The 24,435-nt window shown below is 45.2% G+C and overlaps 1 protein-coding gene across 5 annotated transcripts in view; it reads right to left on the reverse strand.

The window, feature by feature from the left end:
- Nucleotides 1–10,367: 10,367 nt before the first annotated feature.
- Nucleotides 10,368–24,435, reverse strand: part of KCTD1 (potassium channel tetramerization domain containing 1) — a 90,397-nt gene continuing 76,329 nt past the window's right edge. For all 5 annotated transcript variants that reach the window (XM_082641731.1, XM_082641730.1, XM_082641728.1 and 2 more), the window contains 2 exons: nt 14,629–14,934; nt 10,368–10,663 (listed from right to left, as the gene is read on the reverse strand). In XM_082641731.1, coding sequence (XP_082497857.1) covers nt 10,505–10,663; nt 14,629–14,934 — 465 coding nt within the window. In that variant the 3' untranslated portion in view covers nt 10,368–10,504. The remainder of the gene's footprint in view (nt 10,664–14,628; nt 14,935–24,435) is intronic.

Below are 24,435 nucleotides of genomic sequence, written 5' to 3' on the forward strand. Positions count from 1 at the left end.
TAGTCATCTTCAAATTTGGAAAATATTCAACCATTGTTTCTTCAAATACTTTTCAGTTTCTTTCCACACACTCCTTGAGAGAGACTCTGATTACATGTATATTAGGCTGACTGAAGTTGCCCCACAGCTCAGCAATGATCTGTTCATTTTGTTTCAGAAATCTGTGGTTCATTTTAGATAGTTTCTATTACTATATCTTCAGGTTCACTATTTTTTTCTTCTCTAATATATAATCTGCTATTAATTCTATCAGGTGTATTTTCCAGGCACTGGAATTTTTGTTTCTAGAAATTTGACTCTGTTCTTTATTATATTTCCCATGTCACCAGTTAACATGTTCATTCTTCACTTTAGCTCCTTGGACATATGGAATATAGTTTAATAGCTGTTTTAATGTCTTTGTCCACTGATTCTATCACCTTTATCATTTCTAGGTTGATTTATATAGATTGATATTTCTTCTTACTGTGGGTTGAATTTTCCTGCTCTTTTGCATACCTGGTAATTTTTTATTAGATGCCAGATATTGTGAATTTTACATTGTTGGCTGCTGGATGTATTTGTATTCCTATAAATATTCTTGAACTTTGTTTTAGCATGAGGTTGAGTTACTTGGAAATAGTTTGACCCCTTTGGGATTTGCTTTTAAGCTTTGTTAGGTGAGATCAGAGCTATGTTTAGTTTATGGCTAATTTTTTCCTACCACTAAGGCATTCTGAGTATTCTAGACAATGCCCCATTAATTATGAGGTTTTCCACTCTGGTGGAAATAGGAACTATCGCTGGCCCTGTGTGAGCAACAGTTTTTCTAATCCTTCTACATAGTTCTTTGCCTAACCTTGGGCAGTTTCCTCAGCCACATGCACTGATCAGTACTCAGCTGAAGACTCCAGGAAGACCCTCTTCAGTTCTTTGGCCTTCTCTCTCTGTGTGCAGGTCTCACCTCCCCATTACTCTGTTCTATAAACTCTAGATGTCTTGGCTTCCCTGGACTGCCAGCTCTGTCTCTCCAACTCAAGGAGACCACTGGCTTCTGCCTGAGTTACCTTTCCCTGTACCATGCCCGGGCAAATGTAGGGATCACCCTGGTTTTTGTTTGTTTGTTTGTTTTTAATTTATTAATTTATTTATTTATTTACATTTTTGGCTGCATTGGGTCTTCGTTGCTGCATGTGGGCTTTCTCTAGTTGCAGCAAGCAGGGGCTGCTCTTCATTGCAGTGAGTGGGCTTCTCATTGTGGTGGCTTCTCTTGTTGTGGAGCACGGGGTCTAGGCATACAGGCTTCAGTAGTTGTGGCACGCAGGCTGGTTGTGGCTCACAGGCTCTAGAGTGCAGGCTCAGTAGTGTGGCGCATGGGCTTAGTTGCTCTGCAGCATGTGGGACCTTCCCAGACCAGGGCTCGAACCTGCATCCTCTGCACTGGCAGGCAGATTCTTAACCACTGCACCACCAGGGAAGTCTGATCACCCTGTGTGTTATCCACCTCTCAGACATCACTGTCCTCTGTTGCCTGATATCCAGTGTCTTGAAAACCACTGTTTCATATACTTGGTCCAGTTTTTTAGTTGTTTCATGTGGTAGAGTAAATCTGTTATTCCATACTGGTCAAGTGTGGAGGTCCACCATAACTTTTTTTTTTTTTTTTTTTTTTTTGCGGTATGCGGGCCTCTCACTGTTGTGGCCTCTCCCGTTGCAGAGCACAGGCTCCGGACGCGCAGGCTCAGCGGCCATGGCTCACGGGCCCAGCCGCTCCATGGCATGTGGGATCTTCCCGGACCGGGGCACGAACCCATGTCCCCTGCATCGGCAGGCACACTCTCAACCACTGCGCCACCAGGGAAGCCCCCACCATAACTTTTAATTGGGCAAAATCCAAAGTACACATTTAAAAACCTACAGTGCTTAAGGGATTTAATATTACTAGTAATGGATTCCCTATTGTATGCCTGTTCCTTTACAAATAATTTACATTTGATCTAGTGCTTATGCGGATAAACAGTCTCTCCAAGTGATGGGGTTAGTAACATGAAAACACAGACTCTGCCTTTTCTAGGAATAATAGACTTCATTTGTTTATTTCATCTGTCACAACAAATAATTTCTTTAGCATCCACTAGGTGTGACAGAAATAAGTCAGATTTCTCCCATTGACGATCTTAAGTTTGGCCATTCGATGTAGACACGTAAATAAATATTTCAGTATTATGTGATCAGTGCCATAATAAAAGTACAAATAGGATGCTTTAGGACCATAAAGAAGGGTCGCTCAGCTGAAGAGCCCATGGGAATGTGGCAACAGGTAAAGGGAATCTTCAAGGATGAGGGGAAGGTGATTAAGCAAATAAGATGATAAATATATTTCAAAACAGGAAGACTTAAAACAATAAGACACATGGGGGAGCTAAAAGCTCCTGTACTTATGCAGGAGATGAGGCTGAGAGTTAGGTCGAGGAGAGCCTTGGATGCCATACTAAGGAAACAAGATGATTCTGAAAGCAATGAGGAGACATTGCTGGGCTTTTAAGAGGGGAGTGAGAGGCTGCAAAGTGGAAGAAGCATTTGGGGGATGACACACCCAATTCCTGGCAGAAAAACCAATTAAGATCTTATGGAAATAGTCCACGGAAGAGGAGTTGATACTATGACATTGAGAAGTGGTAGTAGGGATGGAGAGGAAGAGACTGATTTGAGAAATGTTTAGGAGATACTTTCTGTAGAACTTGGTGACCAACTAGAATGGAGAGGTCAGGAAATGGATGCCTGGTTTGGATGGAAGAGAGCATCTTGAACTGAGATAAGAAATTTAAAAGGAGAAAGGACAGGGCTGGGGCTAAAATAAGTTCAGTTCTGGATAGTGAAAGGGAAACATTGTACAGACCCTACATCTGTCATTGTTATGACAGAATATATTGAAGTGATCTGATTACATCTTACTCACTTGCCTAACTAAAGTCGAATGGCAGGACCATAGCTTACTTGTCACTGTGTCCTTGCAGCTGCCTACCCTGCCTGAAGCTCTGGAATAAGTTGGGCCTGAAGCATAGGTGATGGGGAAGCCATCAATGGATGAGATCACCCAGGGAGAGACAGGAGCCCAAGAAGAGCAGTGATACACAGAAAAAGATGTTCACACCTTGGAGTGAGAATTTGAGAAATGAGTGACCTGGCTTCACATTGCCATAGGGCTTTCCCATGGACCCCACGAAATACCACCTGCTTTGTCAGTGTTTTGGGTTTAGGTAAGTCACTTCCTTTGTATATTTTAAATATTAACACAAAAGCTTTTAGTGATTGTATGGACATATTTTGATCCATCACTTGACTATTTCTGCTTGGAAGAAAATATCTAAGGAGTGGGCACGGGGATGAAGGATGGTTAATGCAGACTGGACAGAGGCAAAAAGCTACAGGAAGGAAGGATGTGGGGATGTGTATGTAGTTCCCCTGACTCTGGAGCTATGAGAAATAACTCTGATTTTGCAATTATGATGCCAGTAGGGAAAAGATTATATAGGTCAATGTTCTGTTGTAGAAATATATCTACTCTGCTTAAAGTAAGAGCTATAACTGAATTATTTTCATGAATACGCAACCTACTTAACAAAACTCTGAATTTTCTGGTATTTATAGATATTAAGAGACCACATATGTGAGAATAAGACTATAAGACAACAGTATTTTAAATAACACAATACCATTTCAAATACAGAGCAATAATGGATGCAAAACTGAAACGTTAAGGCCCCCCAGCAATCCATCTCCCATCATTTTCTCTTGCCAATCCAGTTGCCCATTATTGCTGACTAATAGCAACACCAGTGGAGGCAATTCCCTGGCGGTCCAGTGGTTAGGATTCTGCGCTTTCACTGCCAAGGGCAGGGGGTTCAGTCACTGGTCAGGGAACCAAGATCCCGCAAGCCACTTGGTGTGGCCAAAAAAACCAGTGGCATCGAATAGATGGCTCAAGCTGCAGATCTTTAAGTGATCCTTTGGGGCCTCAGTTGATTTAATCAACTGTCCCTACTGATCTTGCTTCTTTTCCAGCTAAGGTGAGGCTTCTGTGACAAAGATTTGGTTTTCAGCTTCCAGAACAGGCTTTCTGAGACAAGTTCCAGAGTTTGAGTGGAATGCACAGCAAGCGTTGCTCTGGCTTTTTTAGTCCTGTTAGTCAACAGTATAATTTAATACCTGTACTGTCTGTTCCGAATTCTGACAAGCACGATCTGATAGATTGTGAGGAGTGATGAAACACTGGGTTTCACCCTGAGAGTGAGGGAGAAAGAGGAAGCTGAGGGGGTGGGGAGAGGGAGAATGAACTTGGAGCCATGGGAAATACAGTCAATTGAGCTCTCTGAATCTAGCAATTTTTTTTTTTTTTTTTTTGCCGTGCGCGGGCCTCTCACTGTTGTGGCCTCTCCCGTTGCAGAGCACAGGCTCCGGACGCGCAGGCTCAGCGGCCATGGCTCACGGGCCCAGCTGCTCCGCGGCATGTGGGATCTTCCTGGACCGGGGCACGAACCCGTGTCCCCTGCATTGGCAGGCAGACTCTCAACCACTGCGCCACCAGGGAAGCCCTGAATCTAGCATTTTTTAAGCATATACAAAGGGCTTTTGTGTTAAACTGGTTAGGGTTATAGATTTACATACCTCTTCAAATTCTGAAGGTTGAAAAATCATCATTTAAATTTCAAAGAAACTCACACAAATTAAAATATACGGGAAACGTCGGATTCCTGCACACCTGTAGTTAGCTATTTTTACACGTGGCAGATGCTGTGGTAATTCTCTCCTGTAAGGTTTCTGTTCATTCAAACCTCAGGTAGCTTGTTAAAAGGAGGTGAAAGGATTCTGTAGCTGATAGACAATTTCTGCAGGATCAGGTAGTTCTCTCCCTAATTAGGAAAGGATGAGGGCCTTCAGGTTAAATTTCAGTTAAGTACTTCCCCACCCCCACTAACTCCACTGGAAGTATTCAATCTGGCCTTCAAATCAATGGAAGGGGCCAACTATTGTTTAACCAATATCAACGAAGTCATAAGAAGGCAAGTCACAAAAGCACCCGCAGAAGGTTCTCATCTACTATTCTTAGTCTAGGTTGAGGGACACAGTGATATCACCCAGTAATTTCCAACCTTGCCTGATCGAAATGTCACCTGTGATGGGCATTGTTAAAACACAGCTTCTTGGGCTCTTCACTTGGAGACTGAGATTCAAGACATTGGTGGGGAGATTGGGGGCTGGGGAGAGGGACTGGAAACTGTAACTTTAACAAGTGCCTTTTGTGTGTCTTAGAGCGGGCAAGTTGGGGGAGCCGGGACATAATCAATGTAAGCTTTTATTGAGAAGAGTTGCTTGATGGTTACAAAGTCAGAGAAAACACTTCTCAGGGCTTAGTAATTCCTACCCTAGAGCCAGTAAGTTACTGCAGCGACACTTTTGTCTAGTGCCTTTATGACGAACTTACTGAAGTTGCCAATGACAGAGAAAAATCATTTTTTGCATGAATTAGAAAACAAGAAAGAGTTGAGTCCAAGGTATTCATCAGACGTGTGTGTGTGTGTGTGTGTGTGTGTGTGTGTGTGTGTGAGAACGTGTTGTTCCAAGTGTCTTGTGGAATTTGGCACTTTTTTTTTTAACATATCAATGTTCTCCTCTGTAAAATTGGGATAATAATGCCGACTTCCTTGAGTTAGTATGAGGACAGAAGAACATCTGTAAAACCCCGAGCACAGTGCCTGGCATGTGGAAAGCATGGAATGAAGGTAGCTTATAATCACTATTGGCATTTATACACCAGGATTTAAATCTTTATGATCAAATGATATATGACTGAAAGCTTGCCTTAAATTTCCGTATTTTATAAAAGTCATGTTCTCACACAATTTAGTTCTGGTGCCATCGCTTATGACTCTACCCAAATGGAATTCTTCTAGAATGTCTAAAACTGTTTTTATTATTTTCATAACTTTCAGAGCTACAAACTCTGCAGATATCTTGCTTGGTTGGTCTGTACACCTGGGAAAAAAATGAGTTTGTTCTAACATTCACAGTTAGAGATTTCACACAAAAATCTAGATTTCCAGGTTTTTTAGAAAAATGAGAAGTTGAAGGATACAGGCTTCTTGTTCTGCTGGAGTACCTGCTGCAGTGGAGGAGGGGCTGCCCCTCTGAGTGGGGCGCACGCGTTCCTGCTTGTCTGCTTCCTAATTTCTGAGACTCACCTGGCCCTTGTAGGTATCTGAGTTTGTCACCCTGATGCCCAAGGTGATGTCTTATTTTCTCATACATCTTTGAATTCTCAGCTCTTAACCTGGTTAGTAGTCATAAATGGATAAACTGGAAAAACAGCCACTCAACTGCCCCTCACGCCGACACTGTTCCAGCCACTCCAGTCCGCAGACCCCATAGGTGAATATCCACAGTGCCTACCTCCTATGATCCTCCAAAAGCTGCTGAATCAAGTCCACCCCCCAGCCTGGTACTCAAGATAACCCCCAGTCCACTGTCGTTTTCTGCCATGTTTCACATCCCAGTTAAGCCAGCTGCATCCACAACATTCTCTGAACCTGCTTCCTGCTTTCCCAGCTTGGAGCCTCCGCCCTCCCTCTATACCCCTTCCTTGTGAAAGCCTACCCATCTTTCAGGTGCCACCTCCCCTGTGATGCTTTTCTAATTTCCCCAACCAGATGTGAACCTCATCATCTGGCATTTCTATAATCGTTGGTTTGTAAATGTGACGCCCATCCATAGTGCCTTGTACTGTGGTTAGCTGGGTACAGGCCCTAATTCTGCTGCTTGATGTGTGGGAACACCCCCTTCCCCAGTACCCCATGGCAGAAACCATGTCGCAATCCTCAGAGTATCACCAAAACCAAGAGCCCAATATATTGTGAGGGATGATCAAAATATTTAAATATAGGAATACATCTCCATTCTAAGGAGAAAATGCTGTTAGCTAATAATCTACTTTCTTCATCATCCTACTACAACATGAAAACTTACTTTTTCTCAAATATTTTGTTTTGGGCCCTCCTTAGAAAGCTTAACTGAACATTAGCCTTTATCATATCATTTACTTGATGGCTTAATAGTTTCTTTAACTGAAAAATGGGGATAATACAACCTCTAGTGTGGTCATAGGGATTCAGTGAGTTATGTGCAGGTGAAGTACTTAGCACAGTGCCTTGGGCAGAGAAAACATCAAGTGCATGGCGATTATTATTACTATGTGAAAACTCACCTAATATTTAGAAACCAGTTAAGAACTGGCTTTGCTTCATTCTACTTTTTCTAAAAATACTTCTTAGTAAAGAGCAGGTCAAAGATTATAGTTAGTGTGACTTAGACTAAAGAAATGTATTTTGCTCAAAAAAAAATGGTTATTTCAAATACCAAAGGTTCAGGCAATAGTAGCTTTTTTAAGAGTACACTTTTATAACCACCAAAGTAATGACTGATTCAGGAGAAGATTACCAATGAGTGTTAAAACCATCAGGTGAAAGTGTGTTGAGGTACAGGGTATTTACAATCTCACAATTTCATCCCATAGATTAGTTATTAATTGCAAAGGGACGAACTGCTTTTACATTGGAGAAATTTGGTGACTGTCACCTCAACTGAGTGGTCAGAATTACCGCCACCAAAGAAAAACCACAACTGACATGCAATAAGATCTACAATAACAAAAAATAAAAACAAAAAATATAAATAAAATTATCATCACCATTACGAGCCAAACAGACCCTTGTGATGTGATGTAATGAGGAAATAACATCCCTATGCAGTATTCTTGCAAAAAAGTTAACTTGACTCTACCAAGCAGATAAATCTAGATTGTGCAACAAACTCCAGAACAACTGACTCTTACTTTCCAAATAGACCAATGTCATGGAAGACAGGAAAAGAAGGAAAGAAAGAAAAAGAAAAAAAAAAGGGAAAATCTTTCTAAATTAGGGTCTAAAGACATTGATAATCAATGCAGTGCTGAGCCTTGATCCCATCCTCTGTGGGGAAAATAAGCACAGCTATAAATATCCTTATTTGGACAACTGGTGAAGTATGGATAACCCTATATACTGGATAATTAAACGTAGGGGAAAAAAATAAGATTGTAACTCAATTATATTTTGATTGACCAGCTCTTTCCTGAAGTACTTTGGTGTCTGGGAATCTATTCGTTGTAAGACCTAAAAACATGAACATAACATCTGACGTGTTTGCTCTGTTGAAATGGATTGGAGTTTCTGTAGAAAGAATGCACAACTGGGTTATAGTTGTATAAATGGGCATAAGAGCTCAGAAAAGAACAAAGTACACATAATTCTGTGGAGTGTTTGATTGGGACAATACTAACTGCCCAGAGAGAGTGCTGGGTAAATGTTCACTGATGACAATAACCAGCAGAAAGTCCCAAAGTGGGGCCCTTGCTTTATTGCTTTTAGGAAATTTTACCCACTGAGAATGGATTACCAGTAAAATCATAGAGCAATTTTGTTTTCCTTTCAGCAGACGCGGATGACCAAGCAGCCGGTGGGAGCAGCCCTGGCTGTCTCCATCTGATACAGTGGTGTGTACTAGTCGCCAATAAGGGGAAATTAAACAACCACGTGAAAGCCTGGCTGGCAGTCATTAGAGTAATTCAGTGTTTGGGCTGCCTCTGTGTTTCAGGGGGGTGATTGGAGCCATTAACGCTTACCTTTAGTTTCAGAAGCCCCAAATATTTTTATTACTAGTGTCCTCAGGCATAGACTTTTTAATTTAAAAAAAGAAAGTTCAGGATGGAAATGGTGCATCACAAGAACATCTCTGCCTCAGAAACACATTATAGTTTACCTGTCAATCTTATCATCATGCCAGGTTTATTTTGAGTGTCTGGAATGAGGAAGAGGAAGTAAGGAAGAAAGGTGGTGGCAGCGCTGACAGAGTCGTCTTCAGAATCACTAATACCCTGGAAAAGCTGAGGGCCTGATTCCAAAGTGGTACTGACATCTCCGGTTTCTCGCCTCTCTGGCTAATAAGAAAGTGATCATTCTGGCCCTGAGATTTTTCCCTACTTCTTCCAAAGCCATTAATGCCTTACTTTTTGGATTTTTTTGGACAGGTGTTATGGTAGATTCAATTTGGCTACAACTTCTTTGGCACTCTCCCCTACAGGAGGTGTGTTTTTATCCCCTGCCCCTCCTTGAATCTGGGCTGGCTCTGTATCTGCTGAACTAACAGATTCCTGCAGAAGTGCATTGAGTAGCTCCAGGCCTGGCCTTCCGGGGAACCGTGGCTTCCTCCCTCCCTCTTGGAACCTAGCTCCCACGCTGGGAGATGCCCAAACCACATGAAGAGGCCCATAGCCAGTGGGGACTGGCGCCCTGGTCACGCCCCAGATGACATCACATGCAGGCCAACCCACACAGGAGGATCACACAATCAAGAGAGAGAAGAAAATATTATAAGCTGCTAAGTTTGGGCGTGGTTCGCTCTGCAGAAAGAGAGAACTGAAATTTGTAAACTCACAGAAAGGAAGGTTTATCTTGCTAACCAATGCAGAATAACAAAGCACCCGACCTAACACTGAGCAGTAACAGAACTGTTCAGAAGGAGGGTCGACATCCTTATCCTTTAGTGGGTTTGGATCTCAACACTGGCCTCAGCTTTTAGGCCTCTTTTTAATGTTCGACACAGAGAATTTTAAAATAGAAAAATTTCGTTTTAATACCGCCTCACCCCAACACGTGTGTTTCACACAGACCTTATTTTTTAAACAGAGTTTATTGTATTTAATACATTATAAAATTTGAAAAATTGTAGGAAAGCAGCAGACTCAAACTGGAGCAACTCTAACAAGTAATAATTCTGGCCCCTTTGCAAAACTGATCGGTTTAAAAACAAAGTCATGTTCACATCTGTGAGGCGGACAAAAAAGTGTGACTTCTGTACAAACTACATTTAAAATTTCATGTCTAACGTCTTTCGAACGCCGTGTGCTCATGAGAGTTGTTTTTGAAGTCCTGCCCAGTCCCCCGTCTAAAGAGAGACGTGAAACTTCCATATGCAAAGAAATGCGATTCTAAGTGTTCTTGTTTCTTTAAAAAAGGAAAAAGAAGGACAAAGGAAAAAGAATGAATGGATGGCTGTTGGCAATGGAAACTGTAAGGAGATGCGTCCTCACTGCTTGTGGCTTGTTTGTTGGTCAGAGGCCTTGGGAGGCCCAGGACACTTCACGGCCATCACAGCACCAACTGTAACTGCCACCTTTTTTCCTTTTTTTGCATTTCCTACCTTTTGACATATATATATATATATTTATATATTTTGTACACCTTGAGGATATCACTATTCCAATTGTTCCCATATGAATACAGGTGTGGTCTCTATTGGATATAAATGTGTCTTTTATTCAATTTTAGGTCCAGGACTTGGTTTGCTGTCCCAACTGCACATAAATGTCCCTTTCTTATTTGCATTATTTGTTGTGTATGTTTTCTCCTTTTTGCATAAGAAATACGTCCACTTAGTCCAGAGGCTCTTGCTTTATCCGGATGACAGAGGGTCCACGGGGCGTCCGCCTCAGTTCCCGCCGCAGGACGTATTCGCTGAACTGAGATGAGTCCACTCCTCCCCCACAGGAGCCCACGATTCCAAAGCCTCTTTGCTGCAACCTCTCGAGCACCTGCGAGGGACCGATACAAGCATGCAGTTAGGGGTGAGCTAGGTCCTTTGGCCACATAAACAGCCCAAAGACTGTCCCAAAGTTTGGGATCATGTGCAGCTCTGGTTCATCTTATCCAACCCTTAAACCTCTCTGTTTCTCTGCTTTCAAACAAAAGTCTGGATTACAGGGCAGGAGGGAGCGAGCAAACGCTTTTAATACCCAAAATGTTCCTTTACACCCTAGCTTTACACGTGCCAAGTTCATTTACTCATTACAACCACCTTGCATAATGGGTGGAGGTAGTCCATTTGACAGATGAGAAAAGTAAGGCTCACTCCTAGTAAGTGATGGAATTGGATTTCCAACTTAGGTCTCTTTGGCCTCAAATCCCATGGTTTTTGCAATGTGCAACTCCACCTTCTCTACAGAAAGAGAGGGTTCACATTTCAAAGCTCATTTACCACTAACATATATTCGATGAGATGATAAAGACTATGGAGAGACAGTGATAGTATCTGAATTTACTCCATCGGTGATTCAGCCTCAACTCATTCACTCCTGACTGGGGCCATTGTTCAAATTTCATGAAACTGAGTTAATATATTTCAGCTTGAAAGACGGATGCAATTTTAACAGCAGAAGAAATGGACTATTAAAGACAGTCGAGGTTTATCTACAGCTTTTCAAGTTTGTGGCTTTTGAAGTAGTTCTATTGCCTTGGGTGTATCCAGGGAGGCAAGAATAAATGCAATGGTTGTATATGATCTGCATTAGAAAAACATCCAAAAGTAAAGGTGTTCTAAACTTCTCATACAAACATAACCCATATAATCTGACTTTGAAATCAAATACCTAATGCCAGAAAGATCCCTGGGTTTGTCACTACTTGTCTGACACTCTTGAATGCAGGAAACATTTCCTGCAACTCTCAGATACGCAGAAATACAGGAAACTGATCTAGAGCATTCTGTTTCTTTAGGAATCCAACAAATATTAGACTTGCAAATGTTCCCTGCCAGGATTCTGGATGTAATTAAATTATATCTACACCACTCTAAAGGCAAGATGACTCAATCATAACTTTAGAAAAAATGCCTGGCTCAAATTTTTTAAATTTTTGGAACAAAGTGAAATGTTACCAAGTAACTCTCAAAATGTAATTACAGTGAATCCTTACTATGTCTTTTTTTGAATTATTATTTTTTGGTTGGCTACTTTTGCATGTAATATAATCTGCTATTTTGCAAAATAGCTAACTAGATGAGATGGGAAAGCAAGAGTATGCATTCTAAAAATTAAAACCTCAAATGGTGGCAAATTAAAAAAAAAAAGAAACAAGTCCTTATGGGAACAAAATGAACACTCTTCCCTGCAGTGTCTACTTCTGTACATAAATTCACAATGCATATGCACACCAGGCAGCAGAACGACACTATGAAGAAAACAATCTCTAAGTTCAGAATCAAGCACATTAAAATGTGCTTTGGTGGCAGGTGAATAAAAAGGTGAACAGCTCGCTCTCAGGAGATTTCCCCAGTAGAGGCAGGAATGTAGCTTGTCAGCAAGAAACACCCCAGCCTGCTTGGCCAAGCCACTGCCTTGGAAAGGATTTTTTTGCCTTGATCAGGAGAGAAATTACAAAGGTAGAGGAAGCTGAAGAATAAAGAACTTAACTCTGATATCGTTTGTCTTTCAGTGTTGTTAGGTTGCTAAATTGCTAATATAAGGAAGTCCCTAAGCTTCCTCCCCAGAGGGTCTAATATGCATTTGATAATTATTCAATATGATCCAATGTTACCTTGAAGATGGTAAAGCTTATTCCAGTGTAATGCAGATAGCTTACGTTTCTTGACCGTTCCTTTTTAAGCCACAACTCGTTAATAGCAAAGTTCCTTAAAGTTAGTGATCATTTGGGAATATTAAAATCACTTGGGTAGCTATCAGGGCTCCTGTGCCTTATCCCAAAGCCTCTGAACGCCTAGAAGATGGTGCCTGCCCTCTAGATGGGGCAGGAGCTCGCAAGGCCATGTCATATGTCGAAGTTAATCCAGATGGAAATCCACATCTGATCAGACTCGAATGACTGGGAAACGTGTCAGGCTTGTGAATTTCTGATAGTTATTCAGTGGCCCTAGGGATGGGGCCCTAGAGAAGCCATGAAATGCTGTCTGGAGAGAGCTGGGGGCGGGGGGCGGGGCAGGGCGCGGGGAGGAGGGCAAAGGCTTTCAGGGCTCTAGAGGCTTTTCTAAATCTCTGAGGCCCCGCTCAGGAACTGTACAGGTCCAGGGTGCGACTCCGGGCCTGCACAGCCCAGGCGCCACCCGCTGCCTACTGGGGTGCGTGCCTTCCTCTGGCACGCCCAGGGCTGAGTGTCTGCCAGTTTCCTGCTACTCTACTCTTAGACACCTGGTCACAAAATTTTAAAATGATAAGTAGTTATGAAACCGTCCTCAAGAGGCAGAATGGTAGAGTGGGTGCTTCTAGTCTTGGAGTTTGGGGAGAGGTTTTGTTGGCTCAATACTGAATAAAGCCATGGACCCGTTCCAATTAAAAAGACAGAGAAAAGCCCCCAAACCCTCACTCCATTGACTTCAAATCGTTTTGAATCACACAGACCTGGAGTCAAGACCCAGGTGTGCTTCCGTTTTCTCATCAGCAAGACGGAATTTACAGTGCTTACCTGTTAGGGTTGGTGTAAGAAGACAAGCACGGACGACGCTTGGCCTAGGGCTGGCACGCGTCAGTTATGACGGTGACCACAATCACCATCGTCTAAGGCACGTGGCCCCTCACACCTTGTCAGCCAAACTTCTGAATTCTGCCCTTAAGTCTTCATCTCCCATAAACTTCTCTATCTCAGAAAACACTAATTCCATTCACCCAGTTCCTCCATCAAAAATCTTAGTCATCTTTGCTTCTGTCCTACAACCCAGAGCCATTGTCAGAAAACCTTGTCAGCTCTACATTCAAGATATTCAGGGCAGTCCAGTGGTTAGGACTCTGCGCTCTCACTGCCGAGGGCCCGGGTTCAATCCCTGGACAGGGAACTAAGGTCCCCCAAGCTGTGCGGTGCCTCCCAAACAAAAAACAAACAAACAAAATTACTTTGGAACTTCCCTGCCAGTCCAGTGGCTAAGACTCCGTGTTTCCACTGCAGGGGGCACGGGTTCAATCCCTCCCTGGTCGGGGAACTAAAATCCCGCATGCCGCGTAGCGCAGCCAAAAAAAAAAAAAAAAAATAGATATTCAGAGTCGGAAACTCCTCAGTTATTGCTTGGACCAGTTTTCTAACTGGTCCCCTTGCTCCCCCTGGTTTCCACCTGTTGCTGGAATATTCACTTTCAAATACGTGTTACAACGTGTCACTCTCTTGCTCAAAATCCTCAAATGGCTTTCCATTTGACTCATACAAGCAAGGGAATCAAACCCAAAAGAAACCAAAACAAAGAATCCCAGAGCTCTTCCCACCCTCTGTGGGGCACTCCACCATCTGTCCCTGGGGGGGGCTCTGCACTAACCCCCCCACCTTTACTCCCTTCAAGCCACGCTGGCTTTCCTGATACTCCTCAGTATGTCAAGCACGTGCTCCTACCCTGGGGGCTTCAGCGGTCTCTGCTCCCCCTGCCAGGATACCCTGCCCTAGGCATCCTCTTCTCACTACCTGCCCATCATTGAGGTTGGTTATTGTTTGCACCCTCCCACCCCCAGTCCCGTAATATAATTCCCTCTTTTCCACGAAAAGAGGGCTGTTGTCTGTTTTCTTCCCTTCTGTACCTCCAGTGCTCATACCAGCACCCAGCACACAGTAGATGTTCAATAAATGTTTGTGGAATGACTGAATGACTGCTGTAGAGGGGTGAACAGTTGACGCCCCCAACCATGTGAGGGTTCTCCAGCTCTCTGGAGGAAAGGTACCACATGAAGGCAAGATAACAGCATTAAGAGCAACATTCGATGCCACACAGTGTGTGACGACACTATACCTGGACTGAGTTGAGGTGACAGTAGCCATTCAGTGGAAATCTGATGACGTGTGTGGAGTCGTGATTCCAGCCTGCATTGACGGAGTTACACATCACGTCGCCGATCTCTGGAAACACTTCTTCTATCAAGGATTTGTCACCGCTGAGCGTGATCCTTTCTCCGAGGTCTGGGGCAACACGTACCACGAGGCACTCACAGGGCCTTGAAAAGCGACCGGTTTCTCTGTCCTGTTTCCATCTTTCCATCTCCAACAACATGGGCTGAAGCTGAAAATATTTTGCCTCTTCATATAACAAAGTGTAGTCCTGAAAAAAAAAAAAAAGGTATTTCACAGTGTGAAATGCAAACGTAAGGTGCCAAAAATGTCCACATATGAGAGGTGAATTTTTCACCCCTGTTACTTCAATAATCAAATCTGGGTGTAAATTTTTCACTTATATGACACTTTCGTACAGACTCAATTTGCATTCATTCATTCATTCATTCAGTGATTATAATAGGAGCTAAAGGTATTAAGGGGCAGGTGGGACCCTTCCAAGTGCTTTCATGAAATCCCCATAATGGCCCAGTGACTTGGGAACCATTTTTATTCCCATTTTGCAGATGAGAAAACTAGGATGTGAAAGGATTCACCAAGACTTTTCTCTTTTTGTAGAAAAATGCCTTTGGGTGTTTACAGTTTGTGTCCGTGAGAATCCACTTTATGGCCGCTGGATGGAACGCCTATATGGGTCGAGGCGAGGGAGGCATAGCTGTGCACCATTCACCAGGAGCCTATGCTCCTTGTCACCTTCGGTGGCAGCTCCAGAACGTCTCACAGGAGGGGGAGGGGCAGGGCCATGGTGGAGGTGGGGCTGGAGAGCGGGTGGATGGGCACCTGGAGGGCACGCATGCTGTTTTTACCTAAACTTGCGGGACGGGTGATGGTTTGGGGGAGGCCGATGGAGGACGCACTGCCCTCCACCAGCCCTCGGTGCCCCCATCACAAAGTGAGAGAGGCAAACAAAGTGAGAGCACCTCAGGCCTGGGCTCCCGAAAGGCAGATGTGCTGGAAAGGAAACTAGTCCACTTCTAAAACGTAGCCACCCAGTCTTGGGCGTGGTTTCTTTTTCTCTTGTCTTAAAAAAGTATCTATTAAAACACACACAAGCCACTGAACGGGAGGACAAGAGAGGATGGCGGGGAGGCAGCAGCGTAGGAAGAGAGTTACCAAGCAGGTCAGGATTACGTCTAAACGTAGCTACGGCCACAATCATCTCTGGCTGTGAGGTGCGTGGACACTTGTCCAGACACGCTGGTTGAGAACATGTTAATCAACTGACACGCATTTCGCCTTCCTTCCATGGGCTGGGGCTGGCAGGCGGTGCCCGGTGCCTGCAGGAGAGCCAATGCCTGAGCCCAGGGCTCGAGGGCCGCCAGAGGCCTCGGGACGGAGCATAGGAGGGCACGACTTCAGGAGAGCTGCTTTATCTGGCACTTTGCTTGTCCTTGCAGATCAACAGCTGGAGCATTATTCAAGGCTTCCACAGAAAACAGCGTGGAGAGGCAAGAAAGCGTGAGTGGGTCCCTAGCTGGATCGTCTACCTTCCGTGCTGAGCAACTCGGGCCAGGTGGGAGACATGACCTGGACGCTGGTCAGCAGAAGGGGCTGCTGCTTTACTCTGTCGTCTCCTAGCAACCCCATCACTACAGGAGCCTGGCTCCCTGCAGGGGAGCAGCCCACTGCTCCCATCATCTCATTTCACCTGCTTGCCTCCTGTCTCACAGGAGGTACTGCTCGGTTTGAGGTGTTGAGAACCACGCCGCGGTGTGGTCGCTCTGAGGGCAGAACCGAGCCCCCAGCCCAGCCCAGCCTGAGGGTAGGAGTGAGGGAACTGCAGGTTCCTCCTGGTCAACCTGGGGACCCCACTACTGTGCCCTGGCCATCTGTGAAGTCCACCAACTGTGACATACTGACCTTAATATCTTACTTACTCATCAAGATGACAGCTCTCAAGGAGATTTAAACAGTATTGAGAGTTACACAAACAATAGAAGTGAGAACTTCTGCTACTGCTTTTTATTCTCCTGTGAGATTTAATTCCAAATTTTAGCATGAAAAAGAATCTGGACTCCAGTGAAAAACATGCCATCACATCAAGTCTTCAGATCTTAAAAGTGCTCACAGCAGTCTTCTTGACCAACCTTGACCGTTGGAGTCAAGGAGGAATCCTTTCTAATATCACTGTGTAGTGATCATTCAGCCTCTGACTGAATGCTTCCAGAGGTGGAAAGCTTACTACCTAACAAGGCACAGTATTTACTTTGAAGCTGTGATTGTTGTCTTTGTTAGAATGTCTTTGTTAGAATGACCTGAATTTCCGGTAACTTCAACTTATTTGTTCTTAATTCCGCCCTCTGGGGTTTCAGTGATCTTAATCTTTGACGTGTTAACCCTTCAAACATTTGAAGACAACTGTTATGTCTAAATATTATTCAGGCTGAAAATACCCCATCGTTTCAGCTCCTTTTCATTTGTTATGACTTCGAAGTTCTTCAACATCTAGTACGTACAGCTGACCCTTGAAAAACACAGGTTTGAACTACACGGGTCCACTTACATGTGGACTTCTTTCACTAAATAGGTACCACAGTGCGACATGATCTGCAGTTGGCTGAATCCGCGGATGTGTAACTGCAGACACAGAGGGCCGATTAAATCTTATGCAGATTTTCAACTGCGAGGAGGGTTGGCCCCCCAATCCTTGCATTGTTCATGGGTCAACTGTACTTGAATTTGTCAACATGCTGCCTAAAACCCAAACCAGAATGGAACCTAACATTTCACATGTGATCTCATGAGTGCACTGCACCACCTTTGCTTGGCTGGACACTGAAACTGCTATGAATGCAGTCTGTATTAGTTCTCTGTTGCTGCTGTAATAATTATCACAGGTTTAGTAGCTTAAAACAACATGAACTTATTCTCCTATAGTTCTGGGAATCAGAAGTCCAAGATGAGTCACTAAGGCTGTGTTTATTCTGGAAGCTCTAGGGGAGAATCCATTTCCTTGACTTTTCCAGCTTCCAGAGGCTGCCTGCACCACTTGGCTTCTGGTCCTGCATCACTCCCCGCTCTGCTACCGTTGTCACATCTCCTCCTCTTACTCTGACCCTTTCCCCTCCTTCTTTCACTTGTAAGGATCGTTTGAGTAAGTTGGGTCCACCTGGATTATCCAGGATAATCCCCCCATCTCAAGATCCTTCATCTAGTCACATCTGTAAAATCCCCTTTGCTGTGTGAGGTGACATAGTTATAGCTTTCAAGAATTAGGACATGGACGTCTTTGGGGGGCATTATTCTGCCCACCACATGGCATAAGGTCATATTAGCTTTCCTGGCATCCCCACAGTCTCATTACTGTATTCACATTCTGTTTATTCGGCTTACAGTGAAATCCCTACACCTTTTCCACAAAGCTGCTATGGAGCTAGGTCTTCCTCATTCAGCTTTTGTGAAAAATTTTAAGTCCTCCATTATTTATCCCTCTTTAAATTACATACTGTAGGTTCTGAGTTTGTTCCAAGGTATTGAGAAAATTCAAATTCTTTCACCCATGTTCTTGGTCTCCCTCTCGTTTTTGTGTCATTTTGAACTGGGTGTCCTATTTCTATGTGTGAATCATTTCTAAAAGTACTGAGAGGACAGGGCTACATACAGGGCTTTGTTCAGGCTGACAGTCAGCTAATAAATTAAGTCTCTGGATTCTGGCTGCCAAGTGGTTATACAATCTGTAATCCAGCCCATAACTGTGGCATTTGTTAGATTCTTGTTGAAATACTGTGTGTTTGGGTGGGACTCCAGGGGAAAGGCTGGAGGTCTGGGAGGGTCTCCAAGTCGCCATATTGCCAGATAGTCCCCTTAACTGTTTAGGGCTCCAGTGTACTTACCTGTCAAGCGAGTGGAATCAATCGCATTCAAGTTGTTTCCAGCCCCGCTACTGTATGAGCCTGTGTCTGTGCAAACGCCCTGATCTACCAGTTTGTCTACCATAACCCCAAAGTAATGAGACTAACAGGGCCTGGGTCACAAATCCCCCCTACGCTGACTCTGCCCTCCTCCTTTTTTCCTCTGAGTTCACAAGTCAAGTGTGTAATAATCCACTCTGAAGTCCGCCATGGACTCAGTCCCTCCCTACATAATGTTGCTCACAGTAATCATTAGCCGCTCTTGGAAAATGAGGGAAACACTGGCCTTATCAGCCCTTTGGCCCTGCTCAGGGCGGCTCAAGGACCCTGCTAGTTAGTGGTCGGGAAAGTGAAGGATTCAGAGGGCTCTCCCGAAGGTCATCCTGCACTCGGGACGTCATCTCACAGGCCTAGCCTTGAACGACCTCAAGCTGCCAGGTGTTCTTTTACTGTCTCTTGACTATCTCGGCTCCACTTCTTCCTTTCCCGCTGCACCATCTGGTCTGCAGGACGGGGCCGCCCTCTGCGCTAGGGAGGGAAGGCTGGAGAACAGCTGAGCGTGTGCGCTTGGCGTGGCCATCGGCTGCCCACTCTGACTCGCCTCCCAGCATCGTCCTCCACCGGCCCAAGCACCAGAAAGGTCACCCTGTAACCATTCTCTGCACAGCTAAGCTCACGCTGGCTGTGCTTTTCATGGCAGGCTCCTTTACATCCGTCCTTCTCCGCTTCCTAACGCCCGCCTCCCGTCTCATCCGAGAACTCCCTGCAGAACAGACTCAGTCTCCATGGCCACTCTCTCCAGAAGCCTCAGCCTCCTTTCCTTCCTCAGTCAGGATCATATAATTTTACTGTCTACATTTCACGTTGTTTAGGGTTTATCCTGTTTCCTTTTAGATTTTCGGGCCTTGTGCTCATCTCTTCTGGTATCTCAATCTTTTGAAGTCTTTTTCCCTGAAGACTCAGTTCCTATCTGACGATGCCCACCTTCCTTTCATTGGCTTTTACAAACTCTACACGACTCAGCCTCTTGTTCCCAAGGGACGAGGTGGAACTGGGCAGGCGTTTATGGGGCTGCAGCAGGTTTGTCCCCAGTTCTTCTTTTGAAGGAAGTGAATCCAAAGCATCCGTGTCTGCTTTCAGCAAAGCAAGTCCAGAATGTTCTAGTAGCCATTACTCTTCTCTGCTCCCACGCTGATTTTACCTTCTCTCGTTAAGACAGCATCAACCATATCTCTTGCTTAGCCTCATATTCAGTAAAAGATAGGTTATTCACAGACCTATTATCCTGTTTAAATAATTTAAAATCCTAGAGTACATATTTTTAAAATAAAAAAGAATTTTTTTTTTGAGATTTGCAATAATTCTGAGAGGCAGAAAGATCAAGATCTCATTTTACAGGTGAATACACTGGGCTTCCCTGAGACCTTGGAGAGAAGTACACGGAACGGGAAAGTAAACGTGGGTGGCCTCCAAAAGGCAGATGGGCCATTCTTCAAAAGCTTATTTCTTGATTAAATATTTGAATTCAGAAGACATTTTCCATACAGGGAGGAAAGTGATATACACAGTGTATTGGTTTCCTACTGCTGCTGTCAGAAATTACCACAAATTTGGTGCTGTAAAACAGCACAAATTTATTCTCTTGCAGTTCTGGAGGTCAGAAGTCTGAAACAGGTCTCACAAAACAAAGACGGGGTATTGGCAGAGCTGCCTTTTTTTCTGGAGGTTCTAGGGGAGAATCAGGTTCCTCATGCTTTCCAGCTTCCAGGGGCTGCCCACACATTCCTTGGCTTGTGGCTAACCATCACACCACTTCCTTCCTGATACCTTCTTTGACTCTGACCCTCCAGCCTTCCTCTTTCACTTCTAAGGACTCCCGTGGTTCTACTGGGTCCACCTGGGTTATCCTGGATAATCTCCCCATCTCCAAATCCTTAAACTTCATCACATCTGCAAGGTCCCTTTTGCCACATAAGGTGACATTCACAGGTTCTGGGGATTAGGATGTGGACACCTTTGGGAGCCATTACTCAGCCTACCACACACGGCTTCTAGTTCCACAAAACCGTTGAAAGGCTTATTTCACGCCTAATGTACTTGAAGTTTCACAGGTCCTTCCCCTCAAAAGGCAACTCAGCCACTCACTCATTCATTTTAAGACCTGTTTATGTGCAGCGGCCATGCTAGGTACCATGGGCACAAAGTGGGTTTTTCTATGAGGAATGCATCCAGCTCCTCCCCGGAGCTCTAGAAGCTTCTCCCACCCGCACTCGGGACAGGGGGTCCTGCTCCCGGGTCTCTCGGGCCGTGCTTGGTTCCCCAGAAGGCAGGGTATGTATGTATCTGGGCACCTGCAAAGAGGAGGCGCCAAGAAAACGAGGAGAAATGAAAGGATTTTATATTTTACATTTCAACAATAGCATCCATGTAGTAATCATAAACAAAAACAGATCCTTATAAAACTTTGCTTTAAAAACATTTGTTGGGCTTCCCTGGTGGCGCAGTGGTTGAGAGTCCACCTGCCGATGCAGGGGACACGGGTTCGTGCCCCGGTCCGGGAAGATCCCACATGCCGCGGAGCGGCTGGGCCCATGAGCCATGGCCGCTGAGCCTGCGCGTCCGGAGCCTGTGCTCCGCAACAGGACAGGCCACAACAGTGAGAGGCCCACCTACCGCAAAAAAAAAGAAAAAAAAAAATTTGTTTTTTAGGGGGAGGTGGGCCCTCACAGTTTTTTCAGTGTGTGAGGTTTGGGACCTCTGAGGCTCTTAATTTCTCTGGCTCTGTAACCCTCCTTTCCTCCCTGTCTTCCTTCCATTTTTCATTCCTTTCAATTTTCTTTTTTTAGAGCAGTTTTGTTCACAGCAAAACTGAGCAGAAGGTAGAGAGGTTTCCCATACGCCCCCTCCCCCCACCCATGCACAGCCTCCCGGGCTACCCATAGCCTCCACCAGACTGGTCCATTTGTTACAATCTATGAACTTACACTGACACATCATAACCGAAGTCCTCACGTTAGGGTTCACTCTCGCTGTTGAACACTGTGTGGGTTTGGACAACTGTCTGATGACATGCATCCAGCATTATAATATCATACAAGGTAGTTTCACTGCCCTGAAACTCCTCTGTGCTCCACCTGGTCTGCTCTCCCCCACCCCAAACCCCTTCCTTTTCTTCAAAGCCCAGGAGGACTGGCCCAGTCGCTCCTTTTGCCCTGCTATCACTCGGTACTTCCGGCCAGGAGTCTTCTTCCCTGTTCAGCACGATCTGAACACCATCTTCCAGCCCCTCCCGACCACCCCTTTTCCTGGGCCAAGGATGCCCAGCCCTGATGGCTACTGAAGGTAACGCGAGAGGTGGCAAGGTCCCTTCTCTACCCGGCCACTGTCTCCACCCCCACCTCTCTGACTCTCCCAGAGAAAAGCTAAAGTGTCCACAGGTGACAATGACAGGGTGCCGAGGGCAGATCCATGAGCACCTGGAAGCCACAGCCTGGTGTGTGGCCAGGGCTGGGATGCTATCTGACAGGGCGCTGGCGCTGGCTGCTACCTCTGGTTACTGCAGCTTGCCCTGCGTCAGAGGGAGTGTCCTGGGGAGAGGGAGAGAAGTGGGCCTCGCAGGCATACCAGGAGCAACAGTCTCTGCAGCAGGGACGCCAACTCTGGGTGGCAGAGCTGAGACCGTGGGCGGGGGCCGACATCCCGAGTGGGCACTCTCTCAGGTGCTAGGAAAGCAGAAACTTCCGGCTGTGGGGGGGGTGGTCTCCCCACTCAGCACTCTGCCTCCTCCGAGAAAGTTCGTTCCTCAGGAATGAGTACCTAGAGAAGCCATGGCTGTGTTGCCGCAGCTGATTGGCTAAAGCACCAGCATCGGAGCCAAGTAGAGCCAATCAGATGGTCTCTCTGTGGAACCATAAAAAGGGAGAGAGACCCTGGGCATTGCTGGGGCAGAGCCAGGTTAAGGGCAGCATTCTAGAAGCCCACAGACTCCCACAACCAAGGTCCTCAGAGCTGCCCTGGTGTCTCCACCCCTGAGAGAATGTTCCCACTAATTCTGTGAGATAAACAAGAATCCTTCCCATAAATCCTTCCTCCCTCTTTTCCTTAAGCCAGGACATTTTGCAATGTCTGGAGACACTGTTGGTTCTATAATTGGGAGGGGTTGGGTGCTACTGGCATGTAGTGGGTAGAGGCCGGGGATGCTACTCAACATCCGACAATGCATGGGACAGCCCTACCACAACGATCATGTGGCTCAAAAGGTTAATACTGTGAGCTGAGAAACTCTGAGCTAGACAGGAATAATTTCTGCTGCAACTACAGGAACACAGAACGTACCCTGAATGAATGGTCACTCCTAGTATCATTAGTGGTGACTCAACCACATGTGTTTGCTAATGTGACGCAATATGAAGTACCCAACATCACTGGAGATGTATTCTCACCAAAATATTTAACTTAAACCTATCAAGTCTTTAGATACAAGTTGCAGTTTACAGGAAATGAGAGGTTAGCGTAATGAGCTCACATGACAAAGCAACCAGACAAACCCAGATGGTGGGACATTGTGTACGGCAAGTGGCCCGGTCTCTTCAGCAAGTCAGCATCATATAAAAAGGGACTATGCTAGATAATAAAAGGAAGGGACATAACTAGGTTCATCGAGGTCTCGGATCAGATACCAGCTTGGAAAAACCACACAGAAGGGACTTTCCTGGTGGCTCAGTGGATAGGAATCTGCCTGCCAACGCAGGGCACAGGGGTTCAATCCCTGGTCCGGGAAGAACCCCCATGCTGCAGAGCAACTAAGCCCGTGCACCGCAACTACTGAGCCTGTGCTCTAGAGCCTGTGAGCCGCGACTACTGAGCCCGCGTGTCACAACTACTGAAGCCCGCACGCCTAGAGCCTGTGCTCAACAAGAGAAGCCACCACAATGAGAAGCCTGCGCACTGCAACGAAGAGTAGCCCCCGCTCACCACTAGAGAAAGCCGGCGCACAGCAACAAACACCCAATGCAGCCAAAAATAAAATAAAAAATAAAGAATCCCTGGTTCAAAAAAAAAAAAAACCCACATAGAAAGGACATTCTGGGGGTCAACCAGGGAAATCTGAATATGGTTGCAGTATTAGAGGAAATAAAATTTTATTAAAATGGAAAGGTAGAGATATTGTCTGAAATAAGCATAGCAAAAGACCCAGAAGCCTATGCACTAAAGTTTTAACATCGGCAATCTCTGAGTGGTGGGAATATACTGTTGAAACTTTTCTTTTTGCTTGTCTATTTTTCCAGGTTTCCTACAACGTACATATACTTCTTCTGCAGTATTAAAAGGTTATTAGAAATAACTAATAGACTTTTTTTTTTTTTTGCGGTACGCGGGCCTCTCACTGTTGTGGCCTCTCCTGTTGTGGAGCACAGGCTCCGGACGCGCAGACTCAGCGGCCATGGCTCACGGGCCCAGCCGCTCCGCGGCATGTGGGATCTTCCCGGACCGGGGCACAAACCCATGTCCCCTGCATCGGCAGTAGGACTCTCAACCACTGTGCCACCAGGGAAGCCCACTAATAGACTTTTGAACTTAAGCCAGGGAGAGGTAAGCTGGAGGCTGTCTGCTAGCAAATTTTTCTTTATCTAAGAAGGGGAGACATGTATCCAGAGACCACAAAGGATGTTAGCAACACACGGGCACTTACCAAAGGGGCTCAGAATAGAAGCCTAGAGAGGGGTAATTTTGTGGTTCCCCATCAAAAAAGGAACCAAAGCTCTGGACTCCTGATGTGCTGGGAATTCCAACTGTGTGCATGCATGTGTATATGGGTGTGTGCACCCACACATGCCCATGCATGCCTGGGAGTGAGC

Source organism: Mesoplodon mirus, assembly GCF_964341445.2.
Source record: "Mesoplodon mirus genome assembly, chromosome: 13".
Lineage (NCBI taxonomy): Eukaryota > Metazoa > Chordata > Mammalia > Artiodactyla > Ziphiidae > Mesoplodon > Mesoplodon mirus.